This window comes from Pistacia vera, unplaced genomic scaffold (genome assembly GCF_008641045.1).
Source record: "Pistacia vera cultivar Batoury unplaced genomic scaffold, PisVer_v2 Contig461, whole genome shotgun sequence".
Taxonomy (NCBI): domain Eukaryota; kingdom Viridiplantae; phylum Streptophyta; class Magnoliopsida; order Sapindales; family Anacardiaceae; genus Pistacia; species Pistacia vera.
This window is the reverse complement of record NW_022196292.1, coordinates 706,610-723,640: the sequence shown is the minus strand read 5'-3', so window position 1 is coordinate 723,640 and position 17,031 is coordinate 706,610. Positions and strand designations below refer to the sequence as shown.

The following is a 17,031-nucleotide window of genomic DNA, read 5'->3' as shown; positions in this document are numbered from 1 at the left end:
CGAGGGGGCAGGTATATCCTCAACCCGTTGCTTGCCCACTCTCTTGTGAGCAGCCATGGTCGCTCCCGCTCCCTTGTGTGAGCTCCCGGGGGCTGTCGAAGTGCCAAAGAGGCCTATCGAGGGCACTCTCAAGCGAGTGATGGGGTGGGGCTGAGTTCTCTCCGATAGCACCCTGAAGCCTATTGGCTCTGACTCCGTTTCCTCCTCGGCGGTCAACTGTTTCCTTTTCTTGATCTTATGGCCCATGGTTTTTTGCTTCGTGGCACGAACAACCATGGGCCAAGAAACTTCTGCATATCGCTTCGCGGATGGTTGCCTTGCGACGCTAATCCGTACCCCTTATGCGGGGGCGACGTTGGGGGTCGCCTCGACTAGCTCAGTCGGGCTGTCCCGGGGGAATACAAATCCCCCAGCTTTTGTAGGTGGCTTCGGAACCCTTAGTAGCATAGTCGCTGCACGCCATGAAAATGTGTTAGCAAAAACGTCATCTTTGGTGCAAAGTTAAAAGTTCTTATGGATACGAAGATACTTACGAGCTGGAGTTTCTAAAGATGCCTCAGGGCTAAAGAATTTGTACTTTCGCAGGTTAGCAACAGTCACGAGCAGTTTTGCGTCGTGACTTTGATCAGGTAAGCAACCAAATGCCTCGATACGGCTAAAATATGCTAGAGCCGACAATATGGTCGTCTTGTTCTCTATGAAAAAGAAAAGTTCCATTAGTCTTAACTACCAAAAAGAAAGGTATTGTCACCCCGCATTTGAAGATTGACTCTAAGATCGTAGTCATTCCCTCTAAAGGGTCCTGAACAGTATGCGACCTATGCTGGTAGAAGTTTACGTTGATTGCAAACTGGTCTACTACTTTTTGAATCTCATCTGCAGTGGCTGCTGATAGCACCGCCTATGCGGGACCCGTCGAGGTGCTCAGGGGCTGCAAGCTGGTTCCAACAGCTACTTTCATCTCCGAAGCGTCCATTACTCCTAAAGTCTGAAAAGGTGTGACACGAAGAGGTGACCCAGTCTCTGTACACAGTGTTTCATATAACGACTCGAAAGAGTAAGAAAACCCCTAATTTTCCTTCCTTAGCCCTTAAAAACCCTAAACATCCTTGAGAATGAGTTCCTAAGGATTTGTGCCTCAGGTTTTTTATTTTTAAGAGTGTTCTTTTTTTAACACCACCAAAGGATGTGCATCATTAAAAATTTACCAATCGTTCAAACCCACTATTGTTATGAAAAAATCGAGTTTTGAACAGGAAAGAAAAGAGGAAAGAGAAGAGTATTCCTTACCTCTTGGTTGCTAAGGATGAACGTTTTATCGTAGCAGCGAGTGCACATCAACTGGAAGAAGGATGAACTGGTTTTTTTCGTGCAAAAAACTCTGTTTTTTTCTCTCTGAAGATTTAAGTTATGTGAAAATCATGATGTCGATGCTTGATTTCCTTTGCAAGTGACGTTTAGGCGGGATGCATTCCTAGCCGTTAGATGCGACCACGTGTTATTAATCCTCGTGAAGAGTAACCTTCACGCTTCATGAAGATCAATCGACGTTTCCTTTCGTTAGAGAAACCAAACGTCCGCGTGGTTATCTTCACCGCATTGAATGTGCCCTCATCCGCATTAATGCTTTAAAAGAGAATGTCGTTTCAACATGGCTTGCATTTAATGCTCATGGTTGACACTTATTGCGCAAAGACATGTCTGTCAGATAAATCTTACTTTATTGAACAGGCCAACTGTCAAACGCAACGATAATATCTGAAGAAGTCGTTTGAATAAAACACTATTCTCCATGTACTTAGCTCGAAATCAAAGTGATTTTTTATTTTCAGTGAGAATTTTCCAAGTGTTTTCAGGTCGAGAGCGATGAGCAAAGTTCAAAGCATGTTGGTATAACACTATGCAGAATCTGACCCCAGGTCATTGAACCTTTAGGGGATGATCATCTCAGGTCGCTTGTAAAGTTCACCAAGCCTACGTCGCGACCTCCACTCAGTTCGTTGGTCGAGTAAAATCGTGAACTTCGTGTTATTTCAGCTGTCCTCTACTTGTAGCTCCAGCAAGCGATCTTCAAGGTGAGCCAAATCATAGCATAGTCATGAAGTTTTCAAAGTTCAAGTCTTGAACCTTAAGAACTGGGGGGGGCTGCTCTTCTATTACGCCTAAAAAATCAAGGTTGACGCAAGCTTACGTTAGCAATGACCAATCAAAATTCAAGAAGGCATTATGTCATCCAGGCGTTACCACATCACCCAAGGACAGAATGAGTAAGGTTGTCATCAACTTGACAGGTAAAAGCCTGGCGAGTGAGTGGCTAAGAGTCACCCACTTGCCCAAGCCCTACGCGATTTAAGGATATCTTCGGTGCAACCGACCAATGGAAAGCAGTGTAAGAACCGCACCGCACCTGCCCACTGACAGACCCATAATCATTACTTAAAAACCTCTTACTATAAATAGAGGGCTCCTCTCTATTTTTCGGGATTCTAGTCTTGATAACAAAAACACTCTCTCTCCCCCTCTGTACTTCTGTTCTCTTGGATCGCTGCATGCGACCTAATTATACTCTTTCATAAATAAAAAGACAGTGGACATAGGATTCACTTTGACCATCCGAACCACTTTAAAAATCGTCTCCCTTTTATTTGTTTTATTTTCCAATTCACGTGTAATTTCTAAGTTTGCTTAGCACTTTACACATACGAATAGTTGGTGTCAAAATTCAGCATCAACGAAAAAGGTTCATTTCATTTTGTATATTAGGTCTATGCAATATATGCCATAAGAACAATTTTTTATTCATTCTATCATATCTCTGCCTAAAGGTTCTCCTCTGCTTCAAAGTCCAATCCTGATATGCGCATCCTTCCAATATTAACTGCACAGTTCAAAACTTTGGTCAGGCATTGAACAACCAATTGACACTGCATATATTGACAGAGCAAAGAAAATAAAAAAAAGTGGCAGCGATTATTCTAGTGAAGCTTCATGGTCACTAACAGTTTAGGATTAGACTCTATTGATGCTACTGTTGTTTGCTAAACATGAAGAACAAAGATAAAGGGAAATGACAGAAGGAACTCAATCTTTTTGGGAGAAATTGTGTTTGTGAAAATGGGTATTCAAAAAATGCAAATTCAAATCTAGCCCATATTATAGATTGAGCTACACAGCCTTTTTGATATGCATAAAGATCATATTCTTGTAGCATTGGAGATAAAACTTCAACTATTGCTGACGTAATCCCAGCAATGGAAGTTATTAGTTCTATGATCCCACTCCCAAATGGGTCAGCAGGAAAATAACAGGAAAATATTGCCAAGACAAAAACACATTGAGATAAACATGTCAATTAACCAAGCTCAACAAATTGAGTTGATAATCACATTTGCACTCTGGAGACCCATTAGGCAGGAAGAAGTCCGAACAGGTGCTTAGTCAACAAAAATTTATCATCCGGGTTATAAAAGGGGAAAAAGCAAAGACCGAGTACATACCAACAGCATCCATCCCAGCTAGTTTGGGCATGAACTGCTTAATATGATCTTCAGCTGCTTTATCGGCTTTCAGTGTCTCACATTCAAACGAAACTTGAATCTTATTCTTCCCATGCTTTTGTTCAACCATTCCTACAACATCCTTCTCCCAACTGTGTACAAATGAATCATTAGAAAAGAAAAACCATTTAATGGACATAGTGCATGTAACTATATACCATTAACATACCTATAAAAATTAAGACAAGCAGATGATACTTCAAAAATAAAAAAAAGATATAAATTAATTTTCATCATATTCTGCTTGTCAGTTCAATCAATGTAATTTAAGAAGGTATAAATGCTACTTCTCCCAAGATTTGTCTAATTTCATCATCCTCCATTATGGCAAACTCATTCCAAGATGGCTTACCCATGAGCATGATCAATGTTGTGGAACCGAGCAGCATCATGGCCTCTACACTCGACTACAACAGCTTGTTCTTTCTTTCTCTGTTACATACTAAAACTCATTAGAGAAAGAGAATTTTTATGGTGGAAAGAATGAATTAATACTCAAAGAAGCTCAAAAAATAATAGTACAATTAAATTTGAATTTAAGAAATGAGAAGGCAGATAAAAGAAAAGAAGTACAGCTTGTACATTGTAGTCAATGACTGTGAGCTTGATCAACCGATAATCCTCCCCTCTGCTGCATTCCCTTTCGCAAGATAACTCTAAAAACATGAAAGAGAATGACAGAAACATTAAAAACGAAATACAAAGTTATATTTTAGGAAAGCTTCCTACAAAAACTTGACTGAAACAAAATGAAAAGGCAGTGTACAGGCAGAAATTCAACATTCCATAAATTTCTGATAGTGTTAAAAAACCAGATGCATTGCTTCATCAATAATGCCCTTGCAAATGTATGAAGACTCTGCAATGTTTTTCCTAACCCAATTGAAAAATCTGACGGTACAGCTAACCCACATTCTCAAAAACCTCGACATCACTAAAGATGGATCAAGCAGCCAATCAGTCCGTTAGACGAAACTGCCACGATGAATCCAACTGCAACCTTTTGGGTACCATTACCAAGCCAGTTATAACGCCAACATGGTAACAGTTACGAATCATGCCACGTATATTATTAAAATGATATTTGTATAACGTTAAACATTACCAAAACGAAGTTGTGGGTTATCAAAACACATATATTCCAGTAACGTTACAGTATTACACTCCCGGGAACATAGCAATTCCCTCCAAATAAACAATGTTACAACTGAACAACAAACTAAACCTTTCAGGCCAATTATTAAAATTCAAAGAAAGAACCAAGAAAAAGTCAAAAAAAAATAAATACCAGTGCCGTGAAGGCCATAGCAGATAGAGTGAGGAACATGAATGAAGTGCCCAGAGATGGACCCACATGGCAATAATGCTATTGATGCTACTCCTTCCTTCACCTCTTCCACTCTCTCTCTTTCTTCAACTTCTGTTCTTTCATCTGCCACCGTTTTCATATGAAAAGGATTACAAAACATTCTCAGTATTCATTGACTAAAAATAAAAATTAAATTAAATTAAAAAAAAAAAACTTTACCCATTACTTCGAAAGCGACTCCGTCTCTTGTGAGCAGAATGGTTCTCACCGTTTTGGCAGGGAAAGACAGCAACAAACACAGCGTTTTTGTAAGAGGTGTCACTGTTAAGGGGAGGGTTGGTTGGGGGTAATAGTTACTGTTGGTAGTCCCGATTACCTCCGCTTAGTTATGGTAAGATTAACAAAGTAATATATTTTTTTTTTTTTTGGGTTACAATTCTATCTTTTAATAATAAAATTTTAAGGCAATGATATCCTTATTTTTAAATTTATTTAAATGAATGTTGCTTTTACTATTTCACTTTAATTAATTAAATTTTTAGCAAAATTACCCTTAAATTCAAAACAAATTACAACCCACCCAAGCCACCACCCCAACTCACCTGTCGTCGCCTACTGCGAGCAATCACCGCCACGGCCAGAAAGGCACACAAAAGGTCGAGAATAGCCACGGTGCACCCATATGGCCATTTCCGGCAAGATATCTGACCGAAAATAGCCAGATCGTGATAAATCTGGCCGTTGATAGCCAAATCTAATCTAACTGTCAATGGCAAGATCTGTCGATCTAGCTGTCAACGGCCAAATCCGTCAACCTAGCCCTCAATTGTTAGATCTGTCACAATCTGACATTTGACGACCAGATTGATAGCCGTTGACGGCTACAGACGTGACCGTTAACGACCATCAACGGTTGGATCGATGGATCTAGTCGTTGACAGCCAGATCTCTGGCCGAAAATGGTCATACGACGCACCAAGGTCATTTCCTACCTTCCGTGCTCCATTAGGTTGTCGACTACCGATAGTTGCCAGCAGTCAGCAATGGTTAGGTTGTGGGGGTGCTTTGTTGATTTTTCAAAGTTTTATTAAAGGGTTGTTTTTTCTAAGTTTTTAAATAACAGGGTTACAATAATCTAAATAATAATCAATATTAAAAAATAATATAATAATAATATTTAATTAGAGGACAATTCAATAATTTAAATAATATATCCACTAATTTATTCCTCCCAATTAAATATATTAATAAAGCATACCCATTAATTTATTCCAACTAAACAAACATGTTTTCCTAAAGATTTCCAGTAATCTTCAAGGTAATCTAATTTTTCAGTAATCCAACATTCATAATATTCCAATATTCCCTAACCAAACACACCTAAAGGGTATCATTGTCCATAGATGTTTAATTGGACTATTATTTTCAGGACCAAGACGACGCCGCTTTTGCTGAAATGTGACTCTATTTATCAAAACTCAAAAGCACTCTGTTTTGTCACTCTCTATAATCTATATAGCAGAGCAACTATCTTGGTTTCAGGTAACGTAGCCTCATCTAAAAGGGTTTTCTTTCTCAAATATTAGAAGGGTTTTATATGTTATATTGGCTGAATCCATATGGAGTTTTATGAGTCTCAAAGTTCACTGTGATATTTCATGAATTCAAGAACTTTTTTTTACTGGAAGTACTTTTTTTTTTCGGTTAAGTAACGAGGAAGTAGCTTTATGGTACAATGGGTTCAATTGTTTTCTCCAGTCGGGTTAAATGCTCCCAAAGTTGGCTCTTTTTTTATCTACGTTGAATGGGAGTTGAATGAATATATCTTTAAGTCATTTGCTTATTGTTCTTTCTGAGTTTTTTAGCTATGAGTGAAGTATTAATGAATTCAGGTTCTTTTATGATGATTTCAAACGGGTTTGCTTGCTTGGGTAGCTTTAATGGTAGGCCTAGTTCTTTTGATTATAGAATTTGTAGCAGAAATTATGGCTTTTACATATTTCAATCTTCAGCTGTAAAGTCAAAAAAGGGGCATGTTTTGTTTGGTTGTACGCAAGTTAAGAGTCCACGAACCAGTTCGATTATTGTATCAAACATGGTTGAAAGTATGGAACCTGAGTTGGACTGTAAGAATGAGGAAGATGACCAATTGATTGAAAAAAGAAAGGAAAATTTTGATTTGGTTTCTTTCGGACAGAATTTGCCTCCTTGGGGAAATGTTGAGGTTCAGCAAGGTTCAGATTTGGAATGTAAAAGTTGTGGACAAACAGTCCCACGAAAAGTGGTCATCGAACGCAAAATTAGATCGTATATGTTGGAGGAAAGAAATGAAGAGGTGCTATCAAGAAGGGTTTTGATGCTTAGTAGGTCCAACAAGGTGAGAAGTGCCCTGGAGCTGTATGAGTCCATGAAATTCTCAGGTTTATGGCCCAATGTACATGCCTGTAATTCTCTTCTTTCATGCCTCCTGAGGAATGGACTGCTTGACAATGCCTTGAGAGTCTTTGAATTCATGAGAATGAATGAGATTACTACAGGTCATAGTTATAGCTTAATACTTAAAGCAATTGCTGATGCACTGGGTTCTGATTTTGCCCTTAACATGTTTGTAGAATTTGGAGGATATTCTAGACAGAGGAAGGATTTTGATGTAATTGTTTATAATACGATGATATCAATATGTGGTAGAGTGAATAATTGGATTGAGACAGAGAAGTTATGGAGGAGCATGAAGGAAAATGATCTTATTGGAACACGAATTACTTATTCTCTATTAGTTTGCATTTTTGTTCGTTGTAGTCAGAATGAGCTGGCTCTTGATGCTTACAATGAGATGATCCAAAGTGGATTCACACCAGGGGATGATGTAATGCAGGCTGTAATTGGCTCATGCACAAAGGAGGGGAAGTGGGATTTGGCGTTAAATCAATTTCGAGATATGTTGAATGGCGGACTGAAGCCAAATCTAATTACTTGCAATGCACTGATAAACTCACTTGCAAAAGCTGGAGAGGTAAAGCTGGCATTTAAGGTCCACGGTATGATGAAACTCTTGGGTCATTCACCTGATGTGTATACATGGAATGCACTGCTTAGTGCTTTGTACAAGGCAAATCAACATGCTGATGCTCTTCAGCTTTTTGAGAGCATGAAAAGAGAACAGAGCTGTGAATTGAATGAACATTTATATAATACTGCTTTAATGTCATGCCAGAAGTCGAGTTTATGGGAAAAGGCTCTACAACTTTTATGGCAGATGGAGGCTTCTGGACAATCAGTTTCTACTTCATCCTATAATCTTGTAATTGGAGCTTGTGAGAGTGCAAGGAAACCAAAGGTAGCATTGCAAGTTTACGAGCACATGATTCACCAAAAGTGCACTCCAGACATATTTACATACTTGTCGTTGATAAGAAGTTGTGTTTGGGGATCTCTTTGGACTGAAGTGGAGCAAATTCTAGCTGTAAGTTTACCTTTGGATAGTTTTTCCATTGCTGTATTAAAGCTTTGGTCTGTGGCTTAGCTCATACATAATGAAATTTGACTAAGCAATTTTCTAATTTGATCTGTAGCAGGTTAACCCAGATGCCTCTCTCTACAATGCTGTTATTCAGGGTATGTGCTTGCGTCGCAAGTTTGACTCAGCAAAGAAGATGTACACGAGAATGCGCGAGAGTGGCCTTAAACCTGATGGTAAAACACGAGCATTGATGCTTCAAAACTTATGGAAACACCAAACTTAGCACAAGTAATCCATACCAATGGTTCTCGTTTCTGTGCTAACATCAGCAGAAGAGCAACCCAGGGAAAGAGACCTTACAGAAAATGCATGTGTATGCTGAAGTGCACGGACGGTGGAATTACAGAGTTCAACTGATCCAAAGTCAACACGGTTGTTTACCATATTTCTGTAAATTAACATGTTTATGTATGCTTCTGTACTGTAAATAAACACGATATAGATTTCCTATTTCAAATGTTAATGTCTTCTCTCATTTCCTTAATATAAGAATTTGACAAAAGGGATACAACTTCTTTCCTTGAGAGACTAGCATTAAAATGTTAGAAGAATATTTAACTGAAATATGAGACCGTTTTCAGAAACAGCAGATTATAGGCTCCAACGCAAGCTTTGGATTTTGGGTGCCAAAATCATCTGTTCATGCTTCTGTTAAGCGTGAATAAGATTAGAGGAATCTGATTCTTCAAATATTGACATACTGTATCACATGCAAGAACCATAATTCTCCAAAGACTGCACCAATAAGATTCATTGAGAAAAGTGTATTTTTATTCATTATTGCTCCATCAATACAATGCCCCTAATAGTAAGTGTTGCCAACCAGTTTTGTCATCACTTTGTTTAATAAACACATTATGCTAATCATAAAACTATACTATGGTGTAGGAATCTGATGAAAGCATTGAAAAAGAAACACCTCCAGGTTTGTAATTTCTATTAGAAATGATGACAAGTTCATCAAGTAAAGAAAATTCACTGAAGCAAACTTTTTGACCTGTGGTTGGATAAAACTAGTTACATTTATACAGACAATTAGACACTCCGTGAAACAGCTTCTTGGTTTTCAGGTTCAGCAGCTGAAGCATCAGAATTGGCATCAACTCTCCTGAAGACTAGCTTTTGCTGGGGAAGCTGGCCATTGGAGAATGCTGTAACTTCTGTGTCAATCAATACTGTGTCTTCATCCTTGAAATCTCCTCTCAAGATACCCTTTGCAAGTTCATTTTCAACATTCTGCTGAATTACTCGCTTGACCGGCCTTGCACCATAGTTAGGGTCATATCCAAGACTTCCAAGGAGTTCAACAGCTGCATCAGTCACCTTGATTTTCATCTTCCGATCTGCAATCCTTTTCTGCACGCGTTCCAACTGAGACAAGCAAACATAATATAAGGTGTTTTAAAACAAAGAAACTGATGCTACTACTTTCGTTAACAATGTTATAAGCAATTGCTCTATGATCTCATCTCTCTTCACACAGGAGGATCTAGGGGAGATAGGCTTCAGTGAGCCGTTGTAAAACATCCATTCTATCATAAGTTGTCAACGTGTTTTCACACAAAGAATGGCCTTGATTTGGGGGGTATTTGTGGGGCATTGCAGTTAAATTTACTTTTCATTTGATGAGTCACAATGCACCTACCATAAAAGTTAATGAAATTTATCCTGCATTTCCTTCATAATTAAAATGCCTAAAGAAAAAGACTAGACCATGAGTCAATCTGCAGAAACTTACCTGTAACTTCACAATAGTATTTATCTGTTCGCGGTCCAGAGGCTGGAAGACTATATACTCATCTACACGGTTCATAAACTCAGGGCGGAATACAGATCTTGCAGCATCCATTACCCGCTGTTTGATAGTTTCATAAGCTGTCTCCTTTGGTAAGGTTTCATCATCTGTATTGAGAATGTACTGCGAACCCACATTTGAAGTCATAATGATAACAGTATTGGTGAAACTCACAGTGCGGCCCTGTGAATCAGTCACTCTCCCATCATCTAGAATTTGAAGGAACACATTAAATACATCAGAATGGGCCTTCTCTATCTCATCGAACAGAATTACTGCATATGGCCTACGCCGTACAGTCTCTGTCAACTGTCCTCCTTCCTCATATCCAACATACCCAGGTGGAGCTCCAATCAACCTTGAAACTGCATGCTTCTCCATATACTCACTCATGTCAATTCTTACGAGTGCCTCTTCTGTGTTGAACAGGTAGGAAGCAAGTGTCTTGGCCAGTTCAGTCTTTCCAACACCAGTAGGACCCATGAACATGAAACTAGCTATTGGACGGTGAGGATCAGAGAGGCCTGCTCGAGATCGCTGAATAGCATCAGCTACTGCTGTCACAGCAGGATCTTGACCCACAACACGTTGGTGCAGCACTTCTTCCAAATGTAAAAGCTTCTCCCTCTCTGATTGTTGAAGCTTAGAAACGGGAATACCCGTCCATTTACTGACAATTTCAGCAATGTCATTTCCTGTAACTTCTTCTCTCAACATGGATTTTCCAGAACTCAGGTACTCATTTAACTCTTTTTCAGCACCCGCAAGTTGGCGCTGCAGAGAGTTCAGGCTTCCGTACTTCAATTCAGCAGCACGATTAAGATCATACTCCCTCTCAGCTTGCTGAATCTCAAGGTTTACCCTGTCAATCTGCGCATTACAAAATAGTCAGTTAATTTCCAAATTAAAATTCATGAGCATCTAGTTACTCTCGACTAATTTTCCACTGACATCTAACTAATCTAATCAAGTTAATTTGAAGGCCAGAAAAATAACTTCCCCATTAGATTTCTTTTTAAATGATGTTACTATCTACTGACAGAAAACTAAGCTGATGACATGAAGATGCAATTTCAGGAAAAACAGACCTCTTCTTTAATGGACTGAATGCGAGTCATGACAGACTTTTCATGCTCCCACTGCTCTGTTAACTGAGCTTGTTTCTCCTTTAAGAGTGACAATTCAGCCTCAAGGCGGCTCAATCTATCTTTCGAAGCTTTATCAGTGTCATTGGCAAGAGATAGCCTCTCCATCTCCAGTTTCAATACTGAACGATTGATCTCATCAAGGGCAGTGGGTTTCGAAGTAATTTCCATTTTCAGTTTTGCAGCTGCTTCATCCACAAGATCAATAGCTGCAATTTGAAAGCATATTAGTATCTGATGCAACTTATAGATGCTAAGATATTTATCCCACAAAATTATATCATATAAGAAAAAGAATGCAGCAGGAAATGACATCAATCCTAAACTAACAACAGTGCAGAGAATTGCTAAGTACTTCAGCACTCAATATAGCTGCTACATATTACTAGATTTTTTGTTGCTCCAAAAGGCACCAGATAAATAAACGACTCATCATGAGTGATGCATATTACAACGAAGTAAAACACTTTCATGTGACCATTGTGACAATTACCTTTGTCAGGTAAAAATCGCCCACTGATATAACGATCAGAGAGAATTGCAGCTTCCACAAGTGCACCGTCAGAAATGCGGACTCCATGATGCAGCTCATATCTTTCACGCAGCCCACGAAGAATAGATATTGTATCTTCCACAGTAGGTTGGTCAACATAAACTTGCTGGAAACGACGCTCCAATGCTGGATCCTTCTCTATATATTTTCGATATTCATCAAGTGTTGTTGCACCAATACATCGCAACTCTCCCCGACCAAGCATAGGCTTCAAGAGATTGCCCGCATCCATGGCACCATTTGTGGCACCTGAAAAAATCCCAATAGGTAATCTATTAGCATCTGAAGCATTTTCAAATCTCATTTCCACAAACTGGGAACTCAATAGTACTAGGCTGGGTGCCTTCAGTATCTTTAAAAAAAAAAAGTTTAAAAGATCTAAAGAAGTTCCATCAGTCAAGAAGATTTTGATATAAACGGAATTAAATGGCTGTTTTCATTTACCTCAGGAACTATTGGATAAGGGAAAGAACCAGAAAGAGATATAAAAAAAATTAAAAAAAAAAAAGCTAACTCACTGAGAAAAGGTAATGACAACAAGAGTTTAATTAACTTATAAAAACTTCAGTCATCTGAAAATAGAGATATAACAGCATATTACCTGCCCCCACAACTGTGTGGATCTCATCAATGAATAGGATAGTCTGGCCCTCTGACTCTGTTACTTCCTTCAGAACAGCCTTCAGCCTGTCTTCAAATTCTCCCCGATATTTTGCCCCAGCAATAAGTGCACCCATGTCAAGAGATATTAGCTGGAAAATGCAGTTGTGTCAGGAGATACTAACCAAAGTAAAGGATAATAGACCTTTGAAACTATAACAAATATGCCAACACATCTCTCCCCTCCATACTCCACCAACATAAAAGAAAAGAAAAGATAAATGCACAAACTTCTACATGGAGCACATACCTTACGATCCATTAAAGCTTGTGGCACATCACCGTGTACAATTCTCTGAGCAAGCCTGTTTACAAGGAATAATAATATTAGCACATAATAAATTAATGTGCACAAACACACAGGGTGAGTTCTCCCAGAAAGCCTTCAAACCAAACCAAAGTAATTCAAACTATGCCTCACAAACTATCAGCAATAATGGAACCTCAAACTAAGCTCATTTAACAGATTACCCCGCAGATATAGTGTTAATTACATATGGATGTGGGCTCAGACTCTCAACTTATGTTCTCACTACTGAAACATATATAACATGTCTCACACAACTCTCAAGCCAAATGCACAAGACTGCAGACCACTATATGAGCCCAGCAACCTGATTTATGGCCATGCTATTTGCCCACCATTTATGTAATATACAAGAAAAGACCTAAAGGCTTACCCTTCAGAAATTGCAGTTTTTCCAACACCTGGTTCACCAATTAGCACGGGGTTGTTCTTTGTTCTCCTTGAAAGAATCTGGATACACCTTCGTATTTCATCGTCTCTTCCTATTACCGGGTCAAGCTTTCCGGCTCTTGCCATAGCTGTTAAATCTTTTCCATATTTCTCTAATGCTTCATACTTTCCCTCAGGATCTGTACCAATTACATGATGTCAGACCTTCAGACAAATATAAGAACCCTGAAAGTTCAACAGGTGAAACTAAATGATGACTCAAACACTAAACTAAACTACTACACGGGCATACATGCATAAGAAAAGACATGTTCTCCTGCTCACAACATCAGCATGCATCCTGCAATGTAACTTACTATGCCCCTAAACTGAAAATAAATAATCAAGAAGGGAAGGGGGAAAAGGTTCCATTCTTTATCAGGAAAAAAATGGCGGTGTTGAGGGGAAGAGATAAATTACAATTCCAACTCAGATGACAGTGCCAAGTTGTTAGCTAGATTAAAAAGTCAAACAATAAACGGTGGCTTCCAACAAAGATACAATACCTTGCCATCACAAGTATGACAATTGGTATCAAGCCCAAGAGTAGTGAACCTCGGTATACTTGCTGAAGATAATCATGCACATCAGGCATACTTATCAGAAGATCAGAAAATATGCATCATGCACATTTTTAACACAGTATTTTAACCTAGTGCCTATGTTCCCAGTTCAGAATACTTCAAGTGTGGACACAACAGTAATACTTTAATCAATGTAAGGCATTTTTAAGTTTTGTATAGGAAATTCTAAATTGGACTGCCAATACATGTGCATGCTACGTTGCTATGCTAAAGGTAATGAAAGAATATATGGTTACCTTGGTCAATACCGACTGACGTCCCCTTATCGATTCAATTGCAGATTTCAAGGCCCGTGGAGATATTTGAAATCCCTGAACAATTGCTTCCCAAGCGTTGATCCTGTGTAAATCCAAGAACCAAATGCTCAACAGAAACAAATGAGTCCCCGTACTCTTTCTTATATTCCCTAGCTCGCTGGAATAGGGCTTCAAGATCACTTCCTAACATTGAACCAGCTGTGTCACCAAGCACCTAATACAGTTAAGGGAAAGCAATAAAATAATCAAAATCAGCACAATTATACCAGACTCATCAACGGAAGAATTGAAAGATAGAAATCCTTGCATTTGCTCACAGATTCTCAAGCGAGTAGAGGATGTTTTTTTTTTATTTGTTTTTTTTTTTTTTTTTTTTTGGTATGTCGGGCTATTTTATTTATTTAAGAAAAAACCAAAATACTGATTCCATAAAAGACAAATTCTGACAACTTAATACACATGAGGTGTAGTACTATCATGCCAAGCTCATGAAATGATCTTCTGGTCATCCTTTAGCTCATTCTTTCGATGTTAAAAAGTTCATCAAAACGGACCAAGATGGAAGTACCCACTAGCTTAAACAAGTAAGATTCAGTACCAATTTGTAAATAGAGTCCAAATTATGCCTGAGTTTCCAGCTGCAGCCCACAGTTATCTTTAGCTATTGCAATCACATTTAAGACATATAGCATATTGAACAGGACTCCAAGTATGTATCTTATTCATATAAAAAGTAGGTGCAACTTGCAAACCAAGTTCCCAGGACAGAACAGCTTTCAATAATCTAAGATTCGAACTTGCACCATTACCCAAAAAGCTCAACTAAACTACAACTTTCACATACTTGAGACGCTGCACATACACAAAAGCTTATGTAGGAAATAAAACCGCAATGCATGATAAATTACCTTTGGTTGGCGTTGGATGAACTTATCGGTAGCTTCAAGAAGACGCGTATTGTCAACTCCAACCTTGGAAAAGATCCGACGAGCGAGCCCATTCTTCTGCTCCAACAATGCCTTCATCAAATGCTCAGTCTCCACTATTTGATGCTTGTTCTCTTTTGCCACATCCGGCGAGGACACAATGGCTTGCCAAGCCATTTCTGTAAATTCCTGTTGTGTGATCTGCATAATATTGCAAACAAAACCAACTCAGCACAGCATATACAGCACTCAAGCTTGAATCTTTCATAATCTTACCAAAACAAATTGATATAAACACCAACAAGGTCACTTCAAAACTTCATCAAAATCTATCATTTCTTAAACAATAAAGAAACTAACATTCCCACATTATAGCATTTCTATTTCAATACATCATTTTATATCCATTGAAAACCTACCGAATTCAATCAGAAAAAAAAAAAAAAAAAAAAAAGTCGAATTCAATAACTAAAACAAAACAAACCCAGAACAAAAATTTTGAAAGAACAAGACTTTACTCTTCCACTTGTAGCTTCACATCGAACACCAAACGACCTCGACCTCCTGGACGGCCCATTACTGAACAATCCATTTGGCTTTAATTGAACCGACTTAAAGTTCAAACCTTTAACCCAGGTAGCTTTCCTTGGGAAATTTAGCAAGCACTGGGGCTGCGAAAACAACAGAGACGACGTCGTACCGTTCTGGTGACGTAGCAGCGGAGTAGCAATACCAACCCCACTAGTGGAGGCTATAGTGGCCATTGTAACCGATTCTCCGAGGTGGGTATTTCTGGAAATGGAGAAAAAGGCGAAGGGTTTGCGTGGGAATGTGGAAAGAGAAAGAAGAGAAATGTTGGGTCGATGTTTTTTGAAAGTTTTTTTCGTTGTCGTTAATATAAGGGAGATGGCTTCTTGTGGTTGTGTTATGGGGTACGGGAAGATGTTTCAGTTTGAAGTGTAGAGACTTCGTGAAAGCTTGCGAAGTTTCAGCTTTGTCGAGACACGTGGCATCATTCGACTGTGGATATGATGGAGAAAGAGAAAGTTACAGAAGACTGAGAATCATCTTTGCTATAATTAGCCTTGCATATGTATGAGTATGATTGATGGGTAATCTACGGTAACGTTACTGATCCGCCGAGTTAATGTTATTGACGGTATTACTTGATTCTTGAATGAAAATATCTGATACTATATTTTTCCAAAGAGAAAATGTGATATTCTGTAATCTCAAATTTCACAACCACAATTTTTTTGAATTTCAAAGGGATATTCGTTAAAAGATAAAATTTTGATTGTTATTAACAACTCTAATTGTTAGTTGAAGTTTAAATTTAGTGTCAACAATAAAATATTGATTATGTATATATGAGTTTCGATGATGGGTAGTGTACCGGTAAAGACGAACGAAAGGAGTTGTGCATGACTTCAATCATAATCTCATATTCGATTTTCTCTTGGGTGCAAAAATAGTAACTTTGCCCATGATTTATCTAGTGGACTGTAGTGGTGGCCAGGTGCGGACCCAGCCCCTTGGGCCTACCCTCACATTTAAAAAAAAAAATTATTTATATAGGCTTATAAAAAATTCTATTAATATATATATACATATAAGCTTATCTTCATATTTAAAAAAAATAAGAAATATTATACATATATCCATACTTATAAAAAGCTTGTTATTAATATACATATTACACGCCTATATTATATTAAAAGTTTAAAACTCTCTCCACTCTTTTTTACGTGCATCTGTTTTTTATGATTTTATCTCTAAAATTATTTATTCTCTCATCAAGGTGTTACAATTAGTTTCGTTTTCTGTTTTCTCAATTTTAGGTATGTGTATTGCTCATTTTATTTTAGTTTATTTTAGGGTTGAATCATGCTTATTTTTTAGAGGATTTTTATTCTTTTGATGGAAAAATGTATGAATTTTGTGAGTTTGTTTTGTGTTTTATGTTTAAAAATGCTTTGGCTTTCCCAA

The 17,031-nt window shown here is 38.2% G+C and overlaps 3 protein-coding genes across 5 annotated transcripts; 1 reads left to right on the top strand and 2 right to left on the bottom strand.

Moving 5' to 3' along the window:
- Positions 1-2,654: 2,654 nt before the first annotated feature.
- LOC116145473 lies at positions 2,655-5,256 on the bottom strand. Of its 2 annotated transcripts, none has more exons than XM_031430927.1 (6): positions 5,086-5,256; positions 4,846-4,989; positions 4,131-4,213; positions 3,910-3,989; positions 3,498-3,649; positions 2,655-2,878 (listed from the first exon to the last, which is right to left on the bottom strand). In XM_031430927.1, the coding sequence occupies exons 1-6, from the start codon at positions 5,087-5,089 to the stop codon at positions 2,820-2,822; spliced, it is 522 nt and encodes a 173-aa protein (XP_031286787.1). In that variant the 5' UTR covers positions 5,090-5,256; the 3' UTR covers positions 2,655-2,819. The 2 variants fall into 2 exon arrangements, with proteins under 2 accessions (XP_031286787.1, XP_031286788.1); XM_031430928.1 differs by having other exon boundaries at positions 2,658-2,878; positions 4,140-4,213.
- Positions 5,257-6,395: 1,139 nt separating this feature from the next.
- On the top strand, positions 6,396-8,853 carry LOC116145362 (pentatricopeptide repeat-containing protein At3g29290). Of its 2 annotated transcripts, none has more exons than XM_031430819.1 (2): positions 6,396-8,329; positions 8,442-8,853. In XM_031430819.1, the coding sequence occupies exons 1-2, from the start codon at positions 6,734-6,736 to the stop codon at positions 8,607-8,609; spliced, it is 1,764 nt and encodes a 587-aa protein (XP_031286679.1). In that variant the 5' UTR covers positions 6,396-6,733; the 3' UTR covers positions 8,610-8,853. The 2 variants fall into 2 exon arrangements, with proteins under 2 accessions (XP_031286679.1, XP_031286678.1); XM_031430818.1 differs by having other exon boundaries at positions 8,439-8,853.
- Positions 8,854-9,269: 416 nt separating this feature from the next.
- On the bottom strand, positions 9,270-16,112 carry LOC116145329 (chaperone protein ClpB3, chloroplastic). The gene is given in 12 exon segments (XM_031430776.1): positions 9,270-9,757; positions 10,125-11,051; positions 11,270-11,535; positions 11,820-12,128; positions 12,481-12,631; positions 12,790-12,844; positions 13,220-13,415; position 13,461; positions 14,096-14,180; positions 14,182-14,330; positions 15,025-15,243; positions 15,561-16,112. Coding segments are annotated over 12 exon segments (2,940 nt in total). The 5' UTR covers positions 15,807-16,112; the 3' UTR covers positions 9,270-9,421.
- Positions 16,113-17,031: the final 919 nt, after the last annotated feature.

Bases quoted from the DNA above. Each gene is read 5' to 3' on its own strand.
- LOC116145473 (XM_031430927.1), bottom strand. The intron at 3,990-4,130 runs GTACTTCTTTTC...AGTATGTAACAG, and splicing joins TTGACTACAATGTACAAGCT to AGAAAGAAAGAACAAGCTGT. The intron at 2,879-3,497 runs GTATGTACTCGG...TGAACTGTGCAG, and splicing joins AGCTGGGATGGATGCTGTTG to TTAATATTGGAAGGATGCGC.
- LOC116145362 (XM_031430818.1), top strand. From the start codon at position 6,734: ATGAGTGAAGTATTAATGAATTCAGGTTCTTTTATGATGATTTCAAAC. The intron at 8,330-8,438 runs GTAAGTTTACCT...TTTGATCTGTAG, and splicing joins AAGTGGAGCAAATTCTAGCT to CAGGTTAACCCAGATGCCTC.